This window comes from Tasmannia lanceolata, unplaced genomic scaffold, assembly GCF_043159265.1.
Source record: "Tasmannia lanceolata isolate RefF3 unplaced genomic scaffold, GAP_Taslan_0.1 ptg000012l, whole genome shotgun sequence".
NCBI classification, from domain to species: Eukaryota; Viridiplantae; Streptophyta; class Magnoliopsida; order Canellales; family Winteraceae; genus Tasmannia; species Tasmannia lanceolata.
In genome coordinates, this window is record NW_027518689.1 from 22526059 (window position 1) to 22552642 (window position 26584).

Here is a 26584-nt window from a genome sequence, read left to right on the forward strand (position 1 = left end):
AGATTTTAAGAAAAGAAAATCATTTAAGAGCCAAGGCTCTGATACCAAGTGAAATTCCAAGCGTAGGCCCGAGTACTATTCTAAGGGCAACTAATGAAGAGGTAAAATTAGGTTCCTAACAAGTTTTAAGCTTTTGAAAACTTCTAACCCAATTTTGAAGATTAAGAGATCAAGAATGAAAATTAAGCACACAAGTTAAATCCTAAGTGCAATGCAAATGTAAAGCAAGAGATAAGAGAGAGTGCACCCGAGATTTAAAGTGGTTCGGTCCTCCAACGCGAGGCCTACTCCACTCCACCAACCAAACCCGTTGATGGCTTCACTATTTGATTTTCTTAACTTCGGCGAAGATCGGTGCCGATTACAATTCCAATTGCCTTTAACCTTGGTGGCAATCCTCACCACGGAGAGTGGGCTCCGCTTCTCCGAACACTCGCTCGAATACAATCTTTTGAATAAGAAAGAAAGAAACAAAAAATCCCTCACAAGGGTTTACAAGGTTTGTAGAAGATGTACAAATTGAAGTCTATGATCCAAATCCTAATTCTAGAAGATGAGAGGCATAAACAAGCTTGATTCACTCTTAGGATATTCCAATAGGTTTTATAAGTAATAGGATTGATAATTGGGAAGTTTTTTTAATACTCATATATATAGAAAAACCAAATATGACCGTTTGAGGGGCATAGTGGTAAATCTGGCAAAATCCCCAACGGCTATAATTTGTTCTCGAACTAGTGGTCTCGGAGTTCCGAGAGGTTTTCTCGGAGTTCCGATCCGAGAATTTATCTCGGAGTTCCGGGAATACAAACAGAAGATGAAAAAATGCTACTGGACCATTTCTCGGAGCTCCGAGGAATCTCTCGGAGTTCCGAGAATTATCTCGGAGTTCCGAGAAGCCTAAATGCAGCTGGTTTTTCAATTCTGTTTCTTATTCATTTGGGCTTCCAACTCTACACTAAGTTGGGATTGTTATGAGGGTTCTAAAGTGTTGGAACACCACAAGGACAATCTCTTAAACATTTTAGGGTGTGTGTTTATTTACTTTATTTATGCCTCTAAACACCTAAACTATGATTGGATTTTTACATTCTAAAACGACTTCGATCTTCAATTGTGATACTTCAAGATTTTATGTTTCTTGGATCTCCGATGTCTTTGGCCTTTCTAATGCGGTCCAATGAGAGCTTCTTGGCCTTAATCCAAGCAATCTTGTCTTAATACAATCATGATCTATAACTTAGACATTCAAACACATTAGTGATATAAAATCACTTGTGTATTGGAATCATCAAAAGAAGATGAGAATGCCAAGGTGGGAACCATTGGGCTTACAGAAGGCTACAACAATACGCAATTCTTTCACAAAATGACTAATGGCCGAGGAAGGATAAACAATATCAATTATCTTTTGGTGAAGGACGAGCTGATCGAAGACCCTACACATATCAGGGATAATATCGTGGAGTACTATCAGAATATATATTCGCAATATCATGCGTGGCGGCCTAAAATTGATGGATTGGGATTCAAAATGATCTACATAGACAGAAAAGATTGGCTTGAAAGGAACTTTTCTATCGATGAAATTGAAGAAGCTCTCAACACCTAGAAGAAAGATAAGGCCCTGGGTCTCGACGGATTCTTTATGGCTTTCTATCACCGATATTAGTATGTAATTAAAGATGTTTTGGGGTTTATGAATGAATTCTATGCGAGGGGAATTATCAACAAAGGTGGAAACTCGACATTCGTTACCCTAATACTGAAAAATGATGGCGCAGCGGAGCATAAAGATTTTCTGCCAATCAGAATTGTACACAGCATGTACAAGCTATTCACTAAAGTTCTTGAGCGAAGACTATCCACTGTTATGGGCAGTTTCATTTCCAAATATCAAAGCGCATGAAATAACCAATGGGCAGTTTCATTTCCAAATATCAAAGCGCATGAAATAACCAAATCCTGAGTTTCCCCTAACCTAAAGTGACTAAGTGAACTAAATATGATTAGTGTGATCTAAGTGCAACTTAAGAACTGATGAAGTAGGGGAGGATATTTTGGTAAATTCACCTAGGGATTTGAGTGTCATTACTATGAAAGAATAAGGGTAAATTGGTGAATTCGACACAAGGGACAAACTTGTAATACCAATAAAGTCCAAATGGCATAAGAGGAGTTGTGACGGAAAAAGACTTCTCTGGAGAGTTCTCACAAGGCCGAGTAGTGTAGAGGGAGGGAGCAGGCTTGACATCTGGATTCTTAGATGTCAAGCTACCTCCACCCCTTCCTTTATATCTCTAATATAAAAGTAAAGAAACATGAAAGTAGCATGAAAGAAAATCAAGAAAAGAAAGAAAGGAAGAAGAGAAAGCTTTAAGGTTGGATTTAACTTTGAGATAATCAAGGTTTTTTCAAAGATTTGGGTGATAAGATTGAGGTGGAGAAGAAAGAGTGGAAGAAAGATCAAGGTAAAGGATAAAATCTGGAATTTCTCCTGAGTTTCCCCTAACCTAAAGTGATTAAGATAACTAAATATGATTAGTGTGATCTACGTGCAACTTAAGAACTAATGAAGTAGGGGAGGATATTTTAGTAAATTCACCAAGGGATTTGAGTGTCGTTACTATGAAAAAATAAGGGTAAATTGGTGAATTCGACGCAAGGGACAAACTTATAATACCAATAAAGCCCAAAGGGCATAAGAGGAGTGGTGAGGGAAAAAGACTTCTCTGGAGAGTTCTCACAAGGGAGCAGACTTGGGATTTGGATTCTCAGATGCCAAGCTGCCTCCACCCCTTCCTTTATAACTCTAATATAAAAGTAAAGAAAAATTAAACCAACATGAAAGAAAATTAAAAAAAATAAAGAGAAAGAGAGAAACGAAGAAGAGAAAGCTTTAAGATTAGATTTAACTATGAGATAATCAAGGTTTTTTCAAATATTTTGGTGATAAGATTGAGGTGGAGAAGAAAGAGTGGAAGAAAGATCAAGGTAAAGGATAAAATCTGGAATTTTCATATTGTTTATGATTGACTTTGTTGTTCTATAACTTTCTGACCAATTCTTGCCTGAATTGGTCAGAAAGTTTAGCACCAAAGTTGTAGAAATTTTTCAGTAGATCCAAATTCATATAAATTTTATGGAATTTGGTGGAGTATAATTTTAAGATTTTAGTTTAAAAATGAAATTAAAACGTTGATTTTCATGTTTTCCAGTCACCTCCGGCGAGATTTGGCTGGAGGGATAAACATAAAAATTTTCGAAATAATATTTAGAATAAATTCTATGTTTATGACTTTTCCTATTTTTTAGTGTACAAAGAGATACACTAAGTTTTAGTTTTGATGAGAATGTGAAACCCTCTTTTATAAATCAGATCGGAAAAGTGAGTTTTCGAGCCACCTCCGGCAAGATTTGTCCGTAGGTGTGTATAAAAATTTGTTGGAAATAATTTATCAAATAACTTTTATGTTTTGTTCAAAGTCCATTTCTAAGTGGATAAAAAGTTATCCAAGCTTGAAGATTTCAGTTTTCATAAAAACCTGAATTTCTGTGTCTCATTGAAAATTTGAGTGTTTTCGGCCATCTCCGGTGAGATTTGGCCAGAGCATATAACTAGGAAGTTGTTCATATATTTATAATAAACAACGTTTATATTTAACAACTTTCTTGATTCTAAGATTTTGTGGGATAAAAATGAGGTATAATAACTCAGTTTTTTACTTGAAACCCTCTTTTCAAATCAGATCGGAAAAGTCACTTTTCCGGCCATCTCCGATAAGATTTGGCCAGAGTAACTAACTAGACAATTGCTTTTTTATTTGTAATGAACATCTTTGATGTTTACCACTTTTCTCCTTTCTAAGTTTTTGTGGGAGAAAAATGAAGTGTAAATTTTAGTTTTTCCTGACTTTTACATATTGTTTTTTTAGGGTATGGGTGAGTCCCCTCTTCAAGTGTGATTATGTGATTGTTACTGTCTACGATTAGTTCTTAATTGAGTGCACCCCGTTATATAGGGTTGAAAAGTGAAGAACAAAAGAAAAGGAAAATGAGAAAGTTTACTCTGGTAAGTAACCTATTATCTTCCCGTGTTACATTACTTGTTATGTAAACATAATGAATGAAAGACATGTTTGATAATGGATTGATTGAGATACTATACATATATATATATATATATATATATATATGGGTGTACATGTTTATGTATATATATATATATATATATATATATATATATATATATATATATGATATGTAGACTATTTTAGTATTTTTCTGTTTATTATTATCTATTTACCCGGTATATAGATATGTGTATTACTCTGTATTAATATGTCAGCTAGCTATACTGGTATGGGACAACATAGTTAGCTTATTTATTAATATCAGTTAGTATCTATTGGTGTGTGTGTGTGTGTGTGTGTATCGCATATGCATCATACCATTCAACATGCAAGGGTGGGTTTCCTCCCTCTATACTTCTCAGCCTTGTGAGAATTCTCCAGAGAAGTCTTTTTCCCTCACCATTCTTCTTATGCCATTTGGGCTTTAGTAGTATTACAAGTTTGTCCCTTGTGTCTAATTCACCAATTTACCCTTATTCTTTCATAATAACGACACTCAAATCCCTTGATGAATTTACCAAAATATCCTCCCCTAGGTCATTAGTTCTTAAGTTGCACTTAGATCACACTAATCATATTTAGTTCACTTAATCACTTTAGGTTAGGGGAAACTCAAGATTTGGTTATTTCAGTGCATTCGTCAATAATCGTCAAATTCTAGATGGTAATCGTATTGCCAACGAAGTGCTTGACACAACCAAAAGAGAGGGAGACTGTGGCATCGTTGTTAGGGTGGATCTGGAGAAAGCTTACGACCATGTTGACTGCAAATTCCTTGACTACGTTCTTGTGAGGATTGGATTTGGAGAACGGTGGAGAGGATGGATAAGTGCATGCTTATCTTCCGCGACCTTCTCTATTCTTATCAACGGCTCCACGACGGGTTACTTTTGGAGCTCCCGTGGACTAAGAAAGGGGGATCCTCTATCGTCCTATCTTTTCATTACGGTAGTTGAAGCATTAAGTCTCCTTATCACCAAAGCCGAAAAAAGGGATATTTAAAGGGGCTCAAATCTTGCCGGAACTCTAATACTGTGTCGCACCTTCAATTCGTTGATGACACCATCCTCCTACTTGAAGATGTCATTGATCGGATGAAAAATATCAAATGCATATTCTGGTGGTTTGAGATACTATGGGGAATCAAAATCAATTTCTCTAAAAGCATCATGGCGGGGATTAGTCATGACTCCATGTCTATGAAGGAACATGCGGATTCTCTGGGATGCATGGATGCCCCACTACCTATCAAATATCTTGGACTCCCGCTCGGTTACGGAATTCCTAAAGCCTCACGATGGGATCCGATCATTGAACGAATAGTGTAAACTGGCAATATGAAAGAAGCAGTACTTGTCCCTTGGCGGACGGATCACTGTCATCAAAGTGGCACTCGAATATGCCGGTCTACTTTATGTCCTTCAAAATTCCGGCAAAAGTAGCAGCGCGAATTGAGAAAATTCAATGAGATTTCTTATGGGATGGTAAGGAGCAGAGCAAAAGAACCAAACATCTACTTAAATGGAAGAAAGTTTGCAAAGCTCGAAAAAGGGGAGGGCTTGGAATCAGAAAGGTTAGACTCCAAAACAAGGCCCTATTGGGTAAATGGCTATGGAATTTCGGCGTGGAGAAGGAAGCGTTGGGGCACCAATTAATCCTCGATAAATATGGCTGCGAGTGGGGGGAATATGAATGTAGTAGTCCCTCATCCGATAAAGGATCCGAAGTTTGGAAATCAATATGCACTGCAAGGTCATCATTCTTACCATATTTGCGATTCAAAGAAGAAAAGGGAATCAAGTCAGATTTTGGATGGACCTATAGATTGGAAATCCTACTCATAAAGAAGGGTATCCCTACTTATTCTGCATTTCTTCAAATCTGGACGCAAGAATAGTAGATTATGTGGTGAGGGGTGAAGACCAAGGAAATTTATTCCAGGACATCCGACTTCGGTGTGATCTGAAAGATGAGGAGATCATCAACTTTGGATTACTTATTCAGCAACTCTCTGCTTGCTAACTATCCCCACATGTCAATGACGGATGGATTTGGACTCCTAATTCTCAGGGAGGTTTCTCGGTCCGATCTTTTTTTTCGAAAAATGAACGAGGGCAGTGGATCAAACTCTCTGTAGGCATGTGTGTGGCGCCCTATAGCCCCTCCGAGTATAACGGCATTCGCATGGACAGTAGTTGGTGTATCAATACATGTGATAGACTCAAGCGACGTGGCTTCCGCCTTGCTAATTGGTGCTTGATGTGCCGTAACGGAGAGATTCACTGGATCATCTCCTTGTTCTATGCCCTTTCGGCCACAGGATATGGATGGCTATCTTCAACTTCTTTAGGACTGCATTGGTACTTCAGAATCGGATATCGAAGATCCTTCTTTATTAGGGTGGCACTTTTTTGGGATGTCTCGGTCAATCAATGTGGATGGAAGTTCCATATGCAATCATCTGGCACATATGGTTGGAATGTAATAGCATGATTTCCACAATAAGGTAAGGACATGGCAGAACATTGCATTGGACATAAAACTCCCAATCATTACGTGGGCTCTAAAAGGTGGAATTCCTTATCCGGTTGGGACAGTATTTGTGACACCCCCAAACCGAATTCTGGTCTAGGCACATAACAACGCCACATATTCATCAACCACGAATATGTAAGGCATTCATACTGGAACCATGCAATAAACAGAGCCACTAAAACAATAACTAATTAATTCACCATCAGAGTAATCTATGCGGAAACTAAAATCTCTTGTCCAATGGACTACATCAATTTAAACCAAATGAAATAACTAGATATTCATTCCTACTAAAGCTACTACTCAATTAAATTGAATAACTAGAAATAATAAACTCCTAAACTATTGCCCTGGCTCACTTCCAAACCCGCGAAATCAATCACCCTACTGTTCTCCACCTGTAACATAGAATGCGTGGAATCAGCTAATGCCCAGTGAAATAGATATGTCTACACTAATAATATGATAGCAATCAATAAAAACAGCATAACTGGCAATCTATGTAATAATTGTAACTGGCATAGCAATCTGGCTAGCAAAACTGTATAACTGGCATAAACATGCATAACTGTATCTATTACTATGACTATAACTGTGCCTGATGCCCAGTGTAGTTAGACTAGTACTGCTAGACTACGTAGCCAACGGAACCTGCCTACTAACTCGTAGGAAGCCGAATCCCAACGACCTCATATGGGATTACGCCCCCGAAAATACTGCGTAGGGTTATAACTGCGGCTTGATCCATGACCTTCCTTCGACCGCCTAGAAAAAGTCTCATATACTAGTAATCATGTAAAACACTTCGTCCCAAGCACGTTAACTGTTGCATCCTTACTCGGACAACATCATGTCCTGATGCAAAAATGTCACTATAAAGTATAACTGGCACATATGAACATGTGGTAGATCCGAACTAGGAGTCATACCATACTGTGAATATTGACCCTTGTGTACACCAACACAGTCAATATTATTCAAGAACATGCATAACTTTGCATAATAAACCATATTCGATATGTAGAATAACTGTGGTAGAACATGTCTACTCACCTGTGGTACTTTTCTGTGTTTGTTTCCCACAAACAAGATCCTCAAATCATTGTGTAGTATTCACCTACAATCCATATTAACCCTTAATTAACACTTTGGATTAATATCTAGGTCTTACGGGATAAATCTGTGCCCCAAAAACTGATTAGAAAACTTCCCAAAAATCGACCCCCAAATAGTGTGTTCGGGGTTCGAGACTCGCGATTTGGGTTTTCCCAATTCGCACAAGAACACTATTTTTCTTCGATTTTCTATTCAAAAACCCTTCTTTCTTTTTCCTTTAAGCATATTAAAATATCTTAACAAATTCTCTTAATTTCCGTGATTGATTAGGGTATCACCGCGAAATGAAAACAAAGATCTTAGGGAAAATCAATTCCCACAACCCCAATCTTTGGTTCTTGACTTGAGAAACACAAAAGTTGATTCAATAACTATAAGTACACTATAATCTTTATTCCAAAGAGATCTGAATCTCTGTAGAGTAGAATAAACCATAATTGTATTTTAATTATATGAACATACCTCTTTAGGAGATGGATTCCAAAGCTTTACTATGTTCTCCTCTCCCAAAACTCCACACGTTTTCTCTTTAGGGTTAAAGTTCTAAAATTCGTAGCTTAAGTGTGTTTTTATAGATTCTTATTTTTAAGAGTCCTAAAGCAATAGGCTTTTAGAAGCCCTAATTTACTTTAATTAGGAAACTAGCTAATTTCTCTTTTTATTTAATTTTTATTAATTAAATAAAACAAAATATTTCGGGACAAAAATACCCCCTTCCAAAAATGTGAGTTTTGGGGTATTTCATTCTCTCCTCCTTATAAAAATTTCGTCCGCGAAATTTAGTAATTTAAATGCATACTTGCGAATAAATGTGGATGCTTCTCTCGCATTTCTTCCTCCCCATGTTGCTTCTCTATCTGAATGATTGCTCCATTTGACCTTGACGTAGGGAATTGTTCGACGCCTCAGAACTTGATCCTTCCGATCTATTATCTTTTCTGGTCTTTCATCATAGGTCAAATCTTCACTAAGCTGAAGTGGGGATTGAGGAATAACATGACTCGGGTCTGGGACATACTTCCGAAGCATCAAAATGTGGAACACGTTGTGTACCCCTGCCAGTGATGGTGGTAAGGCGAGTCGGGAGGCTACTGTCCCAATCTTCTCAAGAACATCATATGGTATGGTCCCACAAATCTGGGAGTCAACTTTCCCCGGATCACAAACCTCATCACTCCCTTTGTAGGAGACCTTAAAAAACACATGATCACCGGACTGAAATTCTAGATCTCTTCTCCTGGTATCAGCATAGCCCTTTTGCCTACTTTGAGCTATCTTAAGCCGCTCTCTGATCAAACGTATTTTATTTTCTACATGTTGTACCAGTTCTGGACCCAAGATTGCTCTTTCTCCCACGTCATCCTAGCATATTGGAGACCTGCATTTCCTTCCGTACAACCTCGATAGTTGTACCACAATTTGGCATCAGCTGTCCATTTAGGCTCCATAAGGGCCAATTCATCCCAAATTATAGTCATTTGAGAATGAAATTCTGAAATAGATTGGCCCTTCTCATGTCGTAGTGAACGAAGATCTTGTTCCAACTTATACTTCTGAGCAAAATCAGATTGCACATACCGGCGAGACAAAAAATCCCATCACTTTGGCTGAATCCATTCTTTTGGATCACTTGAGTTGGAAAGCAATATCCGCAAAGGAGTTATATTCAACAAGAAATCATTATTTTTCATCAACAAAAGGGGACCTTCATCAAGAGAGGTAGGCCATTCAATATTTTAAATTTTAATGGTTAAAGCATGCAAATTTCTCTTAAACATGTGAAAAATGACTAAACATGTAATAGAAGAGAGGGTTTTGGGAAAGGGATTGGAATGGTGATGGAGGAATGGGAAATATGAAGAAGGGTATGGTGCCATCTGAATACTGGCCTGGTAACTGTTGTTGTACGAAAACTCAGTCAAAGGTAATTGTTTGTCCCAATTACCCTTAAAATCAATTGCACACGCCCTCAATATATCCTCGAGGGTCTGAATGGTTCTTTCTGACTGTCCGTCTGTCTGCGGATGGTATGCTGTACTGAAATCCAACCTGGTACCCAAAGCTCTATGTAAGCTCTGCCAAAACTGTGACACAAACTTACGATCTCTGTCCGACACGATTGACACTGGAACTCCGTGTAACTTCACAATTTCGTCGACATAGCATTCTGCCATCTGCTCTAGAGTAGTAACTCCCACTCCATAGGACAAGAAATGGGCCGACTTTGTCAACCTGTCAACAACCACCCAAATTGCATCATTTTTCTGTAGCGTTCGAGGTAACCCTGTCACGAAGTCCATCGTGAGACGCTCCCACTTCCACTCGGGAACAAGGAGTGGTTCTAATTCGCCTGCCGGCCTCTGGTGTTTAGCTTTCACTTCCTAGCATACTAGGCACTATGCCACATATTGTGCTACCTCACGCTTCATGTTGTTGCACCAGAAATTTTCTTTCAAATCTCTGTACATCTTGGTACCTCCGGGATGAATCGAATATCCTGAATTGTGAGCTTCTTCCAGGATCTCTCTCTTTAAATCTGTATTGTTTGGCACACACACCCTGTTGCCAAACCTTAATAATCCGTCCTCATGGACTCTGAAATCTGTCTGTGCTCTCGACTCTATTACTGCTTGGGTCTTCTGAAGGTGCTCATCACCTACCTGGCTAGATTTTATCCTCTCTAGCAAAGTTGGTCGAACTCGTAGGTTTGCCAACTGAGCCCTTGGCTCAAACTGTATCACCATAATTTCCAGCTTCCTCAGATCATCTAAGATTTGTCTCTTATCTGTGATCAAAGCTGACAATTTTTCTTGTGACTTTCTGCTTAAGGCATCAGCGACCACATTCGCCTTTCCCGGGTCATAACTGATCGTCAAGTCAGTCTTTTAGTAACTCTAGCCATCTCCTCTGGCGCATGTTCAACTCTTTCTGAGTGAAAATGTACTTCAAGCTTTTATGATCAGTAAACACCTCACACTGCTCTCCATAGAGATAATGTCTCCAAATCTTGAGTGCAAACACGACTGCTGCCAATTCTAAGTCATGAGTAGCGTAGTTTGCTCGTATGGTCTCAACTGTCTGGATGCATAGGCCACAACTCTGCTATGCTGCATCAACACGCACCCCAGGCCACTCCTAGATGCATAACTGTATATGACAAAACCTCCACTCCCTGATGGTATAGTAAGTACTGGAGCTTACACAAGTCGATCTTTCAGTTCCTGAAAACTCTTCTCACATTTCTCAATCCATGTAAACTTGGCACCCTTGTGAGTTAACTGTGTCAACGGAACTGCGATACCAGAGAATCCTTCAACAAATTTCCTGTAGTAGCCTACCAATCCCAAGAAACTTCGTATTTCTGATACATTGGTTGGCAGTTCCATTCCACTATAGCCTGGATTTTCTGAGGGTCTAAGGATACACTGTCTTTGGAAATCACATGCCCAAGAAATGATACTTCTTCTAGCCAAAGCTGGCATTTGTTTAACTTGGCATACAATTCCCACCCCCTAAGGGTCTGTAGGACAATCCTTAAATGCTCTTCATGTTCCTCCTTCCCCTTAAAGTATATCAATATGTCGTCAATAAACACAACCACAAACTCATCTAAATGAGGTCTAAAGATTCTATTCATTAAATCCATAAAAGCCGTTGGAGTGTACGTCAACCCGAATGCAACACCAAAAATTCGTAATGGCCATACGGAGTTCTAAACATTGTCTTTGGCACATCCTCTGCCTTAATCTTCAATTGGTGATAACTAGATCGAAGGTCAATCTTTGAAAACACCTGTGCCCCCTGTAGTTAATCAAATAGATCATCTATCCTTGGCAACGGATATTTATTCCTAACCGTCACCTTGTTCAACTCCCTGTAGAATATGCAAAGTCGCATGCTACCAACTTTCTTTTTCACAAACAATATTGGTGCTCCCCAAGGCGACATGCTAGGTCTTATGAAACCCTTATCTAATAATTCTTGCAATTGAGTACTGAATTCTTTCAATTCTGCTGGAGCCATTCGATAGGGAGCCTTCGAAATAGGTCTCGTGCCAGGCACTAGGTCGATGGTGAACTCTATCTCTCTATCTGGTGGCCATCCAGGCAAGTCCTCCAGAAAAACATCCAGATACTCCCTCACAATTGGAATGTCCTGTAACTTAAGATCTCCTTGACTGACATCTTTTACTGAAGCTAAGAACCCTTGACATCCATTCCTCAACAACCTTCTAGCCTGTAGGGCAGAAATAACTCGAGGAGGTGCTACTCTCATACTTCCTCTAAAAATAAACTCTGTTTGGTTTGGAATGCAAAACTTTACTCTCTTCTTGTGACAGTCAAGATTAGTGTGATTTGCTACTAACCAATCCATTCCTAAGATGACATCAAAGTCCTTCATCTCTAGGATCACCAACTCTACTGGTATTTTCTTACCTTCTATTTCAACTGTGTAAGATCTGCAAACCCTGTCTACGACTATATAATCTCCCATAGGGGTGTCTACTACTAGTTCCACTTCCATAGGCTCAACTTTTAACTTGTTCTTCCTAACGAAACTAGTAGATACAAATGAATGGGATGCGCCTGAATCAAACAGAACATGTGCATATGCATAAGAAATCAATAAGGTACCTATCACCACAACATTTGAGGCCAAAACATCCAGCTTGTTGATGTTATACACCCTTGCTTGCCCTCAAGGCCCTTGATTCAATTGTCCGTTCTGGTTTGCAGGTGCTGGTTGTGCAGATGCCGCTTGGCTCGGTCCTTGACGACCCTATCCCTCCTTCTGGGGGCAATCGGCTTTCCTATACCCGAGCAGCCCACAGACAAAACAAGCTCCTATCACAAACGACATCCCTTCTCGTCATAATTTCTCTTACACTTCTGGCACCATGAATTTTTGTTTCCACCTTTTTGACCTCCTTGATTCGGAGATGGCACATCTCTATTTTGATTTAGCTTTTGCTTCTTGTATTGATTTTTCAAACTTTGGCCACTTTGTGATTCGGTGTTCTTAAACTTTTTCTTCTGTTGAAGCTCTCTAGCCTGCCGGGCTCTCACTACGCCTTCTTCAACAGCTAAGGCCTTCCCCACCGATTCAGCATAGGTGCGAATTTGGAAATTCTTAACTCTCTGCTTGATGGGTTCTCTAAGCCCTTCCCGGAATCGACGAGCTAAGGCTCCGTCATCCCCTATAAGTCCTGAAGGTGCAAATTTCCCCAACTTGCTAAACTTTGCCTCATATTCTGTTACCGTCATGCTTCCTTGCTTCAGGTTAAAGAACTCATTTTTCTTTAGTATTTTTATGCCTTCGGGAAAGAACTTATCAATGAAGGCTGTCTGAAACTCCTTCCAAGTACAATGTTTGTCCTTCCACACGGTGAGCTTTCCCATCTTCTACCAAGTATTTGCGTCACCTCGGAGCATAAAGGTAGCTGCATCCAGCCTCTCCTGATCCGTGTATTCCAAATAGTCAAAGATCTTTATTGTGTTATCCAACCACTCCTCAGCCTCAAGTGGATCTGAACTCTCCTTGAAAGGAGTTGTCAATTTTTGGAATTCTGACTGGCGACTGTTTTGCTTTAGTTGAGGTTGTGGCTGGGGTTGATTCTGCATTGCTTGCATAGTCACCACTCCCACTAAGGTCTTCATCATATCCCTAAGGCTCGGAGATCTCGGTTGTTCCTCCTCCTTTCCATTTTGAGTCCGAGACGGAGGATTCATGGAACTTATTTACTGATCATCGATTAGAGCCTGCTCATGCTGATTTTCCTTTGGGTTTACATTTGCTCCAATTATCGCATCTGTGTCCATGGAACGTCCGACTAATTCATGGGACTCATCTTGTATTGTCCCCTGTGGGACAGACAACTGTCTCTTGTTCCTTTTGTACTGTTTAGGAGGCATCTGACCTATGTCAATAAATAAATGTCCATAAGTACATGTGTGGTTTCAATATAAGTAATATTTATAAATGAACAAAATTAGATATTATATATATATATATATATATATATATATATACACACACACATACGAGAAAACGGTTTCTACACACGTGTAGATAAGTTATCTACACACTAGCTTAAAATACAGTGGAGGGCATATTGTTTGGGTGACCCAAACCATTCATTTGATTGGCCCTCACATAGATAGGGTGTCCATAAAAAATCAGCTCCATAGGATCATCCCAACCCTATGATTTGTGGAGGTAAAATGGACGTGTATAAACCTTCACAAATTTGTCCATTTTTTGCTTCCACGGTTCGAGGGTTAGGATGCTCCTATGGAGCTGATTTTTTGTGGACACCCTATCTATGCGAGGGCCAATCAAATCAATGGTTTGGATCACCCAAACAATGTGGGCCTCCACTCTATTTTAAGCTAGTGTGTAGATAACTTATCTACACATGTGTGTAGAAACCGTTCTCTCTCTCTCTCTCTCTCTCTCTCTCTCTCTATATATATATATATATATATATATATATATATATATATATATATATATATACATATCGTTCCCCATGTGATCCCCACTCTCACGTCGAGTATGTGTTCTAAGTGTTTAGGATCTCTAGGTCTTCAAACCTAGCTTTGATACCACAAAACTATGATGCCCCCAAACCGAATTCCGGTCTAGGCACATAACAACGCCATATATTCATCAACCACGAATATGTAAGGCATTCATATTAGAACCATGCAGTAAACAGAGCCACTAACACAATAATTAATTAATTCACCATCAGAGTAATCTTTGTGGAAACTAAAATCACTTGTCCAATGGACTACCTAAATTTAAACCAAACGAAATAACTAGATGTTCATTCCTAGTAAAGCTACTGTCTCAATTAAATTGAATAACTAGAAATAATAAACTCCTAAACTGTCGCCCTTGCACACTCCCAAGCCCGTGAAATCAAGCATCCTACTGTTCTCCACTTGTAACATAGAATGCGTGGAATGGGCTAATGCCCAGTGAAATAGATATGTCTACACTAATAATATGATAGCAATCAATAAAAACAGTATAACTGGCAATCTATGCAATAATTGTAACCGGCATATAGCAATCTGGCTAGCAAAACTGTATAACTGGCATAAACATGCATAACTGTATCTGTAACTGTGACTGTAACTGTGCCGATGCCTAGTGTAGTGAGACTAGTACTGCTAGATTACGTAGCCAATGGAACCTGCCTACTAACTCATAGGAAACCGAATCCCAACGATCTCATACGGGATTACACCCCCAAAAATACTGCGTAGGGTTATAACTGCGGCTTGATCCATGACCTTCCTTCGACCGCTCAGAAAAAGTCTCATAAACTAGTAATCATGCAAAACACTTCATCCCAAGGACATTAACTGTTGCATCCTTACTCGGACGACACAATGTCCTGATGCAAAAAATGTGAACATAAAGTCTAACCGGCACATACGAGCATGTGGTAGATCAGAACTAGGAGTCATACCATACTGTGAATATTGACCCTTGTGTACACCAACACAGTCAATATTACTCAAGAACATGTATAACTATGTATAATAAATCATATTCGATATGTAGAATAACTGTGGTAGAACATGTCTACTCACTTGTGGTACTTGTCTGTGTTTGTTTCCCACGAACAAGATCCTCAAATTACTGTGTAGTATCCCTACAATCCATATTAACCCTTAATTAACACTTTGGATTAATATCTAGGTCTTACGGGACAAATCTTTGCCGCCAAAACTGATTAGAAAACTTCCCAAAAATTGACCCCCAAATAGTGTGTTCGGGCGTCCGAGACTCACAATTTGGGTTTTCCCAATTCGCGCAAGAACACTATTTTTCTTCGGTTTTCTACCCGAAAACCCTTCTTTCGTTTTCCTTTAAGCATATTAAAATATCTTAACAAATTCTTTTAATTTTGCTGATTGATTAGGGTATCAACTCAAAACAAAAACGAAGATCTTCGGGAAAATCAATTCCCACAACCCCAATCTTTGGTTCTTGACTTGAAAAACACAAAAGTTGATTCAATAACTATAAGTACACTATAATCTTTATTCCAAAGAGATCTGAATCTCTGTAGAGAGTAGAATAAACCATAATTGTATTTTAATTATATGAACATACCTCTTTAGGAGATGGATTCCCAAGCTTTACTCTGTTCTCCTCTCCCAAAACTCCACACGTTTTCTCTTTAGGGTTAAAGTTCTAAAATCCATAGCTTAAGTGTGTTTTTATAGATTCTTGTTTTTAAGAGTCCTAAAGCAACAAGCTTTTAGAAGTCCTAATTTACTCTAATTAGGAAACTATCTAATTTCTCTTTTTATTTAATTTTTATTAATTAAATAAAACAAAATATTTCGGGACAAAAATACCCCTTCCAAAAACATGTGAGTTCTGGGGTATTTCAAAGTAAGGGAGGTAGTATTTCACACAATTTTTCTGGTCATTTCAGTAGAGATCTGCGACACAAACGAAGCGGAGGCAAAGGCACTACTTTTTTGGTTTGTAGTAGTATGGCAAGAGCAATTTTGAACTACTGATCGTCTAAGGTGATTCTGCCAATACTATTGCTTGGGCACTGAACGGTTACTTGACGTGATACGGTTTGGTTCGGGCCTTACAACCTCAGCCACAACATAGGAGTTAGCTAACACGATGGCTGATGAATTGGCGAAAGAGGGTGTGGACAGGGCATAGACATAGTTGAATGAAAGAAATGCCATGTGGCTAAAGGATAGTTGGCGGGGAAGATGTACAATACTTATTTGATAATTAATAATCTCTAATACTTTAAATGAGGGATGCTAAACTCACAGGTGCCCTTGCAGAAACCGCTACAAGGGCTCCTCCTTGCAGAAACCGCTACAAGGGCTCCTCCGTTAGATCCATTTGGATTTGTTTCTACAGCTATCAGTGCCATTATAAATGCATGATCCAATGGAGGAGCCCTTGCAGCCGGGTTTTAGCGTCCCTCCACCTTATATAAAATGTGACCACCAACAATAAGAATAATATGAATAATTAGAACCCCAACTGCATTACAACGAAGCCACACCTTACTGAAGCATTCTTCCAAACATAGACATGGCAACATGTTTGCCTTCCCACAACAAACATATATGGCATCATATTGTTTAATTAGAAAAGCCCAAACCGCCATGAACATGCTTCAGACATATCCATCGGGTATCAAACATGCCGTGTTTTTACTCTAATAATAAAATAAATAATTTGATTAATATACAGTGAAAAAGGAAATGTATGATCACAGACATGTCAGTTGTGCCTTCTTCTTGACAGTCTAAATAAGTGGAGGACGTTCTCATACACAACAAATGTTATTGAAGCAGCAGGAACATTTTTCAGTAGATTTGATGTGATTCCCCTGTAAAACCCACGAATTCCTTCGAATCTGCAAGTGAGAATAAGATAATCTAAGTTTCAATAACCCTGAAAAACCTCGGAACAGATCTTTTGAAGAAATTGGGGATCCTTTGCCTCCTCGGAGGTATCAACTTTTTCCACAGTATTCGCCTCCTTGGAGGCATTCCTTTGATTCCCATGGTATCTTTGTAAGAGCCTGGTGAATCGCCCACTTTGACTCAGCTCATAAAAACCTGTAAAAAGATCTAAAAGCAGCGTGAATTGGCGAGTCACCCAGCCAGCCCACTCACTATTGTATGCTTGCATAGCTGGGCATGCAGGCCGAGTCCCAAAAATCCTAACTTGCATCTGGGCTAAGCAATGATTTGGAGTGTGGTGTATCCACTCTTAACTTTTCCACCAAAGGGGGCTAAGTCTCGTGGTGCTGTTCTAATTTCTTTTCTTTAATGAAATTCCATTTTATCTATGGATAAGATAGTGATTAGAAAACCTTTTTATCTATAAAAAAGATAGCAATTAGAAAACCAGAGGAATAGTGAAGCATTGGGATGACAGAAGAAAAATCTCACCTAATGGTTTCCTTTACAACATGCCAGCTATCCATGTACTTTGGGATCCCATCACTATTGGGCCGTTGCTGCAGAAGACATGTAAATTCCTTGAATTTAGACAGGAAATAAGAAAAATGAGCATACAAGATCTGCGAGTCAACATGTCCCCCGGCAAATTGAAGTATTGGCAGCGGATTTGATAGTGCTGGTTTCCATCTTTATGGGTCCCGAATCATAGTGCCATACTTTCTCTAAAGGCTTTCACCAGTCCAAGAATATGCAAAAGACAGAACAGAAAGTGGAAGTAATTATTACCTGTAGGCGGGCTCGGATGACCTGAAATAACATGTAGAAACAATCACCTAAATGTACTGAAAGGAATGCTCATTCAAAATTCAAGATCCAAGTGATGCTAAAGCTTGTAAGAAAAGAAAAAAATTGCCTGATATGGATACGTCAGCAGAATAGCGGCGACTTTTGAAGATGCCCCCAGCATAGCATAATCGACTGAGTTCTACAAAAGCGTTCAAAAACCTTGTAAAATATAACAGTGGGATAGTCATTGCCAAAAAATACCGACTTGAGTAGCCCACAATTGTGGGTCAGCTTCAGCATTCAACATGAGCGAATCAGATTTTATAATGTAAGTTAATTTCAAGGACCAACGCACAAGAGGGTGGGCACTGGGCAGAGGCCTTTATCGCAAGCAACATTGTACAATTCGAATCGAATCGTACTAATCGAATGTATCTACGGATTCAAATCGCATTCCTGGATTGTTTTTGAAAAGAATCGTATGATTCACTTGTACGATTCATTTTCAAACTCTTTTTTTAATATCTGTAGGCCCCACAACTTAAATCAAGAGGGATAATACATATTTTTTATTGGGATTTGCTAGCGCCATCGCAAAAGGCATTTCGCGGATGGTTTGTTGCATCTGACAGCAGCCACATCAGGTTTTGTCTTCATTAACGAGGTTGCTGCTGTCAGATGCAACAGACCATCCGCGAAATGCCTTCTGCGATGGACACTAGCAAATCCCTTTTTATTTCATATCTCTAAACTTTTCTCATTGCCGTCGACTTAGGGCTTGAGGAGAGAAACCAAAACCCTCTTGCCGTCGACTTAGGATTTGCCAAAACCCCTCCTCCATTCGGTTCTCTTCCATACGGTCCAAGACTCCAAGAAGAAGAAGAAGAAGAAGAAAGAAAGAAAGAAGAAGACTCCAGGGTATGTTATTTTCTTTTTTTTTTCTCCTCTTCTACTGCTCCTCATTTCTTCTTCTCTTCTTCCTCTCCCCTTCTTTTTCCTTTTCATTTTTGCTCCTCATCTGGGCAGCACCTTTTGTTTTGGATTTTGAGAAACGATTGGACTCCAATCAGTTCTTAAAATCCAAAACGAATAATGGGCTCTATTTTTTTGGATTTTGAGAACTGATTTCGAGTCCAAAACTGATTATTAGACCCAAATTTATGTTTAATTTCAGTTCAAATAATCTGTTATGGATTCACAATCTGATCTCAAAATCCAAAACAAACAGAGGCTTAATTTGAATTCAAAATCTTCATTTTGTAACTTAAATTTGAGGCTATGTTTGTTTTGGATTTTGAGAACTGATTTCAAGTCCAAAACTGATTATTAGACCCAAATTTACGTTTAATTTTGGGTCAAATAATATGTTATGGACTCACAATATGATCTCAAAATCCAAAACAAACATAGCCTTAATTTTGCCTTAATTTTGAGTTCAAAATCTTCAGTATTTGATTGCTTTGATGTGGGCTATTGGATTGCTTTAATGTGGGGCTAGTTTTCCTTTAACTTTAATGTGTCATGTACCATCATTCCTTTTGTCATATGATTTTTATTTCAGGCATTGAATTTATAAGTTTGTATGTCCTTGAGGAGTTTGAAGTGTATTGCTTTGATAAGTTAGAAGTGTAGTATAAAGATGGTTAGAGTTAGAGAAGTGGATGTAACATGGGAGCATTGTACGGCGGTCGTTCCCAATAACAAAACAAGATTACGTTGTAATTATTGTGGGAAAGAGTATTTTAGAGGTGTTTTTAGAATGAAACATCATTTGGGACGTACAAAACAGAATATAGCTGCTTGTACAAAAAATTCGGATGACGTTGCTGATAAATTTGAGTTACTATTGAAGGAAAATGAAGAAATGAAGGAGAAAAAAGATGATGCAAAGTATGATGTAGGGCGACCAAACTTTTATTATCAAGCTAGGGAAGAAATAGAGGATACACATGTTGCTCGAGGGAAGAGAAAAATGGATGATTCTGTGGTGAAGGGGGATAAGAAAAACGGCAAACAGGCAACTATCAATCAAGTTTAGAAAATGAGGGATAGGGATAGAGTTTGCCAAAATATAGCAAGGTTCTTTTACGCGAATGCATTGTTATTCAACCTTGTTAAATGCCTGTTTGACGCCATGGTTGAATCCATATGCCATTTTGGACATGGATTAAAAGTGACAAGTTACCATGAGATAACGAATACATTCCTCAAAAGAGAAGTGGACAACATAGAGTCTATGATGGAAAAATATAAGAAAGAGTGGAAGAAGACGGGTTGCACGATTATCTAAGATGGTTGGACGGATTGGGTGAATAGATCCATTACTAATTTCTTGGTGAATAGTCCAAAGGGGATAGTGTTTTTTAGAACAGTAGATACTTCTGATATCTCAAAAAATACAGATAACTTATTTGCTCTACTTAACTCGGTTGTGGAAGAAGTAGAAGAGGAAAACGTAGTGCAAGTTATCACAGATAGTGTAGCTGTATATGTGAAAGCAGGGTAGTTGTTGTAAGCCCAATGGTTCCCACCCTTGTCACTTCCTTCTTGTTTTGATGATTCCAAACACAAGTGATTTTGAGTCACTAATGTGTTTGATTGTCTTTAGTTGTAGATCCCATTAGTGTGAATTCAAGGAAGCTTGGATCAAGGCCTAGAAGCTTAATTGGAGAGCATTTGGAGTGCTAAAGATCTTTAGATCCAAGAAGTGAAGGTGACTTGAAGCCGAAGTTCAAGAGAAGATTGAAGTGCTTTTCATGTCAATTTAGATTGTACTCATCTCCTTTGTTTTTAGAGATGTTAAAGGCACTTAACATAGTTTTAAAACAAACTTAGAAAAATGTATTTGAAAACTTAGGACAAAGCCCAAAGACCAAAGACCAAAGACCAAAGCCTAATGCCCCAATGTTTTTTTGTATAAAACCAAGTATTTAAAACCCGCGGGATGGTTGCTGGAACTCCAGCATCTTCTCGCCAAAAGTGGGCCAGTCGACCGAGGCAAGTCCGGTCGACCGCTGATGGGCTCCTGGAAATCAAGGAGCCATCCAGAAAGGTCTTGGCGGTCGACCGCCTTAGGCTCGGCCGACCGCGGATAGGTTTTGGACGGAAATTGGAAATATCTAGGAGGCCCTCGGCGGGCGACCGCGACGGTTTGAAATTCAAAAATAAAAAAAGGAGCGCCGATAAGGACGGGCGACCGCCACAGCCCGGTCGACTGCCCCCGTCTGGCAATATAGTCGTTGGAGCCTGTAAGACTTGCTTTTTCTTAGCAAGTTATTTACCCTTTTGCCCTCAAATTCTTTCTTGGGCTATATATACCTTATTCAAGACCTTCTAAAATATCTCTTTGCATCATTTTGAACATCCAAAAAGAGAAAATCAAAGTTGTGTTAGTGCCTCTATCAGCTCTAAACAAAGAAGTGGATTAGGCTTATATTTGTACATCTTTTATCCATCTCTTGTAACCCTCTTGAAGGGATTTTAGTTTTCTTTCTTCAAAGATCATTGTAATTTGGCGAGTGTGCGTGGAGTCGCGGAGCCATCTCTACAAGAGCGAGTGTTGGGGATGCGGAGCTTTCTCTGAATTGGCAAGTCTTGCGAGGCGGAGCCACCATCTTTGTAATTGGGTTGATTCCCCTCTGTTAAGGGAATCCGTAGTGAAATCACCAAGAAGTCTTGGTGGAGTGGAGTAGGTCCTTGGTAGTGACCGAACCACTATAAATCTCGGGTGCACTCTTTCTATCTCTTTGTGCATTTGTGGTTTGTTTTCATTTATGTTCTTAAGGTTTTAATTTGTCATTTAGTTTTAATTCCGCAATATCTTTGGCAAAGTTTTAAACCCAATTCACCCCCCCTCTTGGGTTGCCAACACCCCTGGGATTTTAGTTGTTGATGGAGAAGAGGGAAAAATTATTTTGGTCTCCTTTTTTTTGAAATGGTTTTTTTTTTTTTTGAAATGGATTATTTTGGTCTCCTTGTGCCCGCTCATTGCATAGATTTGATGCTTGAAGACTGTTAACAGGTCTTTAGTTCTTTATTGTAATGCCCAAGGGCATACTTGTCTTTGTACTTCACTCTTTATTATTTATATTACATGAGTGAGGGGAGAACCCTAACTCAATCTTTTCTCTCACTCTTTACTTTCTCTCCTTTCTCTACCTCTCAACATGGTATCAGAGCTCTAGGGTATGGATGCCTAGGGCCATTTTTTTTCTTTTTCTTTTTCTTTTTCCTTCTTTTTTTTCCCTAACCCTAACCTTAACCTCCACCTCCATCTTCTCCATCCCTAACCCTAACCATAACCCCTCCATTCTTTGCTACAGTACCGCATACAGTGAATCGCTACAGTACTGCTACAGTGAATCGCTACAGTACCCTCTTTTCCCCACTCTTCCTTGCCCTAATCTGATCCATCATAATCTCTTCTTCCTCTTTTGGGTCATAGCAATGCCCTAGAGTTTCTTGTTCGGCTTGATCACTATCTTCATGGTGTTGTTCTGGATTTGTACTTACATCGTTGCGATGTTTGTGGCTCGGAGTTGTCTCGACTTTGTCTTTATGTCGTGAGGCTATCTCATGCCTCCCTTATGCATATGTTGTCCTCACGAAGCCGCGGTCTATTAGCTTGCTTATAGTCTTCATCCTTGTCTCTACTTGCTCATTGTTGGTCCTCTTCAGTCTTCTTCCCGGTCTCTTATGGAAGATACCCCTCGTATTGAGGACCCTACTATTCGTACTCCAGCTATGGCTACTAGTTCCCAGCCGCGTCAGGCTGCGTCGTCATCTTTGTCTTCGGTGGATGCGTCATTCCCACCGATTACCACCCCGTCTTGATGGATCCAACTATTTGACTTGGAAGATTGATGTGGAGACATATCTGAAGGCCCGACGAAAGATTTCTATTATTCGTCGTGATCCCCCTCCTGAGACTGTTACTCGGGCTTCACACCCTTTTGCTCTTGTTCATTCTGATGTATGAGGTCCTGCGAGGACTTCCACTTTATTTGGATTTCGCTATTTTGTGGTCTTTATTGATGACTATTCACGTATGACATGGACTTATTTAATAAAAGATCGTTCTGAAGTTTTTTCTGTGTTTCATGATTTCTATGCTGAAGTTAGTAATCAATTCTCATGTGTTGTCCAATGTCTTCGCACTGACAATGCAAAGGAATATTTCTCTTACTCAAATGGTTTTCAGGAATTCCTCTCTTCGCGAGGCATTCTTCATCAGTCCTCATGTGCTCATACCTCTCAGCAGAATGGAGTGGCTGAGAGGAAGCTTCGCTCCTTATTAGATGGGGCCCGGACACTACTCTTTCAGATGCGGGTCCCTAAGACCTATTGGGCTGATGCTGCACTCACAGCATGCTACCTGGCGAATAGGCTTCCCTCTTCGGTCCTTGGTGGCACCTCTCCGTTCTCGATTCTCCGTCCTACCTCTGACCCTTTCCCTCTTACACCTCGAGTTTTTGGCTGTCTCTGTTTTGTCCACGTTCTTGGGTTAGGATTAGATAAGTTGGATCCTCAGGCCGAACGGTGTATTTTTCTAGGTTACTCTCGGACCCAGAAGGGTAATTGTTGCTACAGCCCTCGCCTGCGATGATCCTTTGTCTCGGGGGACGTTACATTCTTTGAGACTCAATCATTTTTTAGTCCTTCCATCTCGTTGGATCCCTCCCCCTCTACACTTCAGGAGAATTCCTCGCATACTCCTGTTCTTCCTCTTCTGGTTCTTCCTGATCCCATCCCTGTTTCTACACCTCCGGTGTCCAGTTCCTCCCCTACAATTGATTCAACTGTTATGCCGACGTCAGCGCCTTGTGCAGCCCCTCTACCTCAACCATTGAAGCAGTATCAGCGTCGGGCCAAATCTGCTGCTCATTCAGCCCCGCCCGAGCCATCATCATCTCAACCGGAGATCTCCACTTCTGAGGTACATTCTGACTCTCCCATTGCCTCTTGCACTCGGTCTCGCAGTACTGCTCATCCCATTTCCTCTTTTGTGTCTTATGACTTTCTCACCCCTGTATTTCGTAGTTTTGTTTCGTCTTTGTCCTCTATTTCTCTACCTAAGACTCTACAGGAGGCACTTGATCATCAAGGCTGGCGGGCGGCTATGGATCTTGAGATGCAGGCCCTTCAGGGGAATCAGACATGGGATTTGGTCCCTCTACCATATGGTGCTCTCCCCATTGGTTGTCGCTGGGTTTATGCAGTTAAGCACCTTCCTGATGGCACAGTTGAGCGCCTTAAGGCTCGACTTGTTGCCAAAGGGTACACGCAGACATATGGTATTGATTATGGCGAGACTTTTTCACCAGTTGCGAAAATTCCTTCTGTCCGTCCCGCTATCCCTTGCTGTGAATCATGGCTGGCATCTTCATCAGTTGGATGTAAAGAATGCCTTTCTTCATGGTGATTTGGAGGAAGAGGTCTATATGGAACAACCTCCTGGATATGTTGCTCAGGGGGAGAGATCTTCTCTTGTTTGCCGTTTGTGGAAATCCATTTATGGTCTCAAACAATCTCTGAGAGCCTGGTTTGGGAAGTTCAGTGCTACACTTATTCGCTTTAGCATGAAACAGTGCACAGTTGATCACTTCGTCTTCAGTTTTCAGTCTCAGGCTGGTTGTGTTCTGTTGATAGTATATGTCGATGATATCATTATCACTGGTAGCGATACAGGTGGCATTCAGATGCTCAAATCCTTTCTTCAGACAGAGTTCTCTACTAAGGATTTGGGTCATCTTCGGTATTTCCTGGGCATTGAGGTTGCCTATTCGACTAGGGGTATATACCTCTCACAGAGGAAGTATGTTCTGGATCCTCTTGATGAAACAGGTTGTTTGGGAGTCAAGCCTGCCTCAACTCCTATGGACCAGAATATGAAATTACTCCCTGAGGAGGGAGTCATGTTAGAAGATCCAGAGCGATACAGACGCTTAGTTGGTAAGCTCATTTATCTTACTATTACACGTCCAGATATTACCTTTGCAGTTAGCGTTGTTAGCCAGCATATGAGCTCACCTCGCACTTCACACTGGGCTGCTGTACTTCAGATATTGAGATATCTGAAGAGTTCGCCGGGTAAAGGGTTGTTATTTCAGTGGCATGGGCACCAGAGAATTGAAGGATACACTGATGCAGACTGGGCAGGATCTCCGGCTGATAGGCGGTCTACTACAGAATATTGCACCTTTATTGGAGGTAATCTTGTTCCATGGAGAAGTAAGAAACAAGATGTCGTGTCGAAATCCAGTGCCGAGGCAGAATATAGAGCTATGTCTCATATGAGTGGCGAACTCATGTGGCTACATTCCTTACTTTCAAAGATTGGATTTCCTCCTTCTTCTCCAGCTCAGTTATACTGTGACAACAAATCCGCCATTTACATTGCCACGAATCCAGTCTTCCATGAGAGGACCAAACATATTGAAGTGGAATGTCATTTCATTAGAGATTTGATTCAGCGAGGCTACATATCTCCTGTGTTTACCAGATCTACAGATCAATTAGCAAACATGTTCACGAAGCCTCTAAGTAGAGCTAAGTTAGTTGATAATTGTAACAAGCTAGGAATGTTAGATATCTACATTCCAGCTTGAGGGGGAGTGTTAACAGGTCTTTAGGTCTTTATTGTAAGGCCCAAGGGCATACTTGTCTTTGTACTCCACTCTTTATTATTTATATTACATGAGTGAGGGGAGAACCCTAACTCAATCTTCTCTCACTCTTTACTTTATGTCCTTTCTCTACCTCTCTCAACAAAGACATTACAAAATTACCAACCCATACAGAGACCGTAGCAAAGTCCAGGATGATCACAACACACATTTACAATCATAGTTGGGTTTTACATCTTATGCGTAAGCATACGAAGGGGGAATTGACAAGACCAGTTGTGACATGCTTTGCAACGTGCTTCCTAACATTGACGAGTCTAAGAGAGAGAAAGGCGGGCTTGATGCAGATGTTTGCCTCGGATGATTAGCAAAAAAGCCCATATTCCAAAAAGGCCGATGGGATCAAGATACGCGAAATTGTGTTGAGCAATTCAACATTTTGGCCTAGTGTGTATTATTGTTTGAAATGCATATCCCCTTTGGTGAAAGTCCCACGCTTAGTGGATTCAAATGAGAGGCCTGTCATAGGGTACATTTGTGAGGCTATGGACCGAGCCAAAAAAGTCATTGCAAAGAAGTTGGGCTACATAAAGAAAAAATATGATGAACGTTGGGACAGGCAACTTCATAGGCCCTTGCACACAGCAAGTTACTTTTTAAATCATCGGTTTCAGTATGAGGACTCAAATGGTATGGACATTGAAATTAAGGTACGGCTATTGGATTGCTTAGAAAGAATGGTTCGAAGTTCAAAGAAAAAGTGCTACTTCATAACCAAATTAATAAGTTCAAGAAAGCAGAGGGTCTCTTTGGACGGGAAACGACAAAGTTAATGAGGAAAGAAAAACAACCAGGTAAATTCTTTAAGTAAAAATTTTAATTGAATTTTTATCTTATGTATTTAGAAATTATCATAATT

At 39.9% G+C, this 26584-nt stretch overlaps 3 protein-coding genes across 8 annotated transcripts in view; all 3 read right to left on the reverse strand.

The window, feature by feature from the left end:
• Positions 1-8525: 8525 nt before the first annotated feature.
• On the reverse strand, positions 8526-10084 carry LOC143888635 (uncharacterized). The gene is made up of 2 exons (XM_077393072.1): positions 9674-10084; positions 8526-8975 (listed from the first exon to the last, which is right to left on the reverse strand). The coding sequence occupies exons 1-2, from the start codon at positions 10082-10084 to the stop codon at positions 8526-8528; spliced, it is 861 nt and encodes a 286-aa protein (XP_077249187.1).
• A 1507-nt stretch (positions 10085-11591) lies between these two features.
• LOC143888636 (uncharacterized) lies at positions 11592-13183 on the reverse strand. Its single transcript, XM_077393074.1, has 2 exons — positions 12670-13183; positions 11592-12370 (listed from the first exon to the last, which is right to left on the reverse strand). The coding sequence occupies exons 1-2, from the start codon at positions 13181-13183 to the stop codon at positions 11592-11594; spliced, it is 1293 nt and encodes a 430-aa protein (XP_077249189.1).
• A 3610-nt stretch (positions 13184-16793) lies between these two features.
• The window catches only part of FOLT1 (folate transporter 1), a 91150-nt gene continuing 81359 nt past the window's right edge, over positions 16794-26584 (reverse strand). For all 6 annotated transcript variants that reach the window (XM_077391890.1, XM_077391889.1, XM_077391884.1 and 3 more), the window contains 4 exons: positions 18168-18239; positions 18041-18061; positions 17744-17811; positions 16794-17202 (listed from right to left, as the gene is read on the reverse strand). In XM_077391890.1, the coding sequence (XP_077248005.1) occupies positions 17067-17202; positions 17744-17811; positions 18041-18061; positions 18168-18239 (297 nt within the window). In that variant the 3' untranslated portion in view covers positions 16794-17066. The remainder of the gene's footprint in view (positions 17203-17743; positions 17812-18040; positions 18062-18167; positions 18240-26584) is intronic.

Coding starts and splice junctions, on each gene's coding strand:
- LOC143888635 (XM_077393072.1), bottom strand. CDS start 10,084: ATGGACTTCGTGACAGGGTTACCTCGAACGCTACAGAAAAATGATGCA. Junction 8,976..9,673: donor CGTACAACAACAGTTACCAG/GCCAGTATTCAG, acceptor GTGTTTTTTAAG/GTCTCCTACAAAGGGAGTGA.
- LOC143888636 (XM_077393074.1), bottom strand. CDS start 13,183: ATGGGAAAGCTCACCGTGTGGAAGGACAAACATTGTACTTGGAAGGAG. Junction 12,371..12,669: donor AAATTCATGGTGCCAGAAGT/GTAAGAGAAATT, acceptor TGTTTGATTCAG/GCGCATCCCATTCATTTGTA.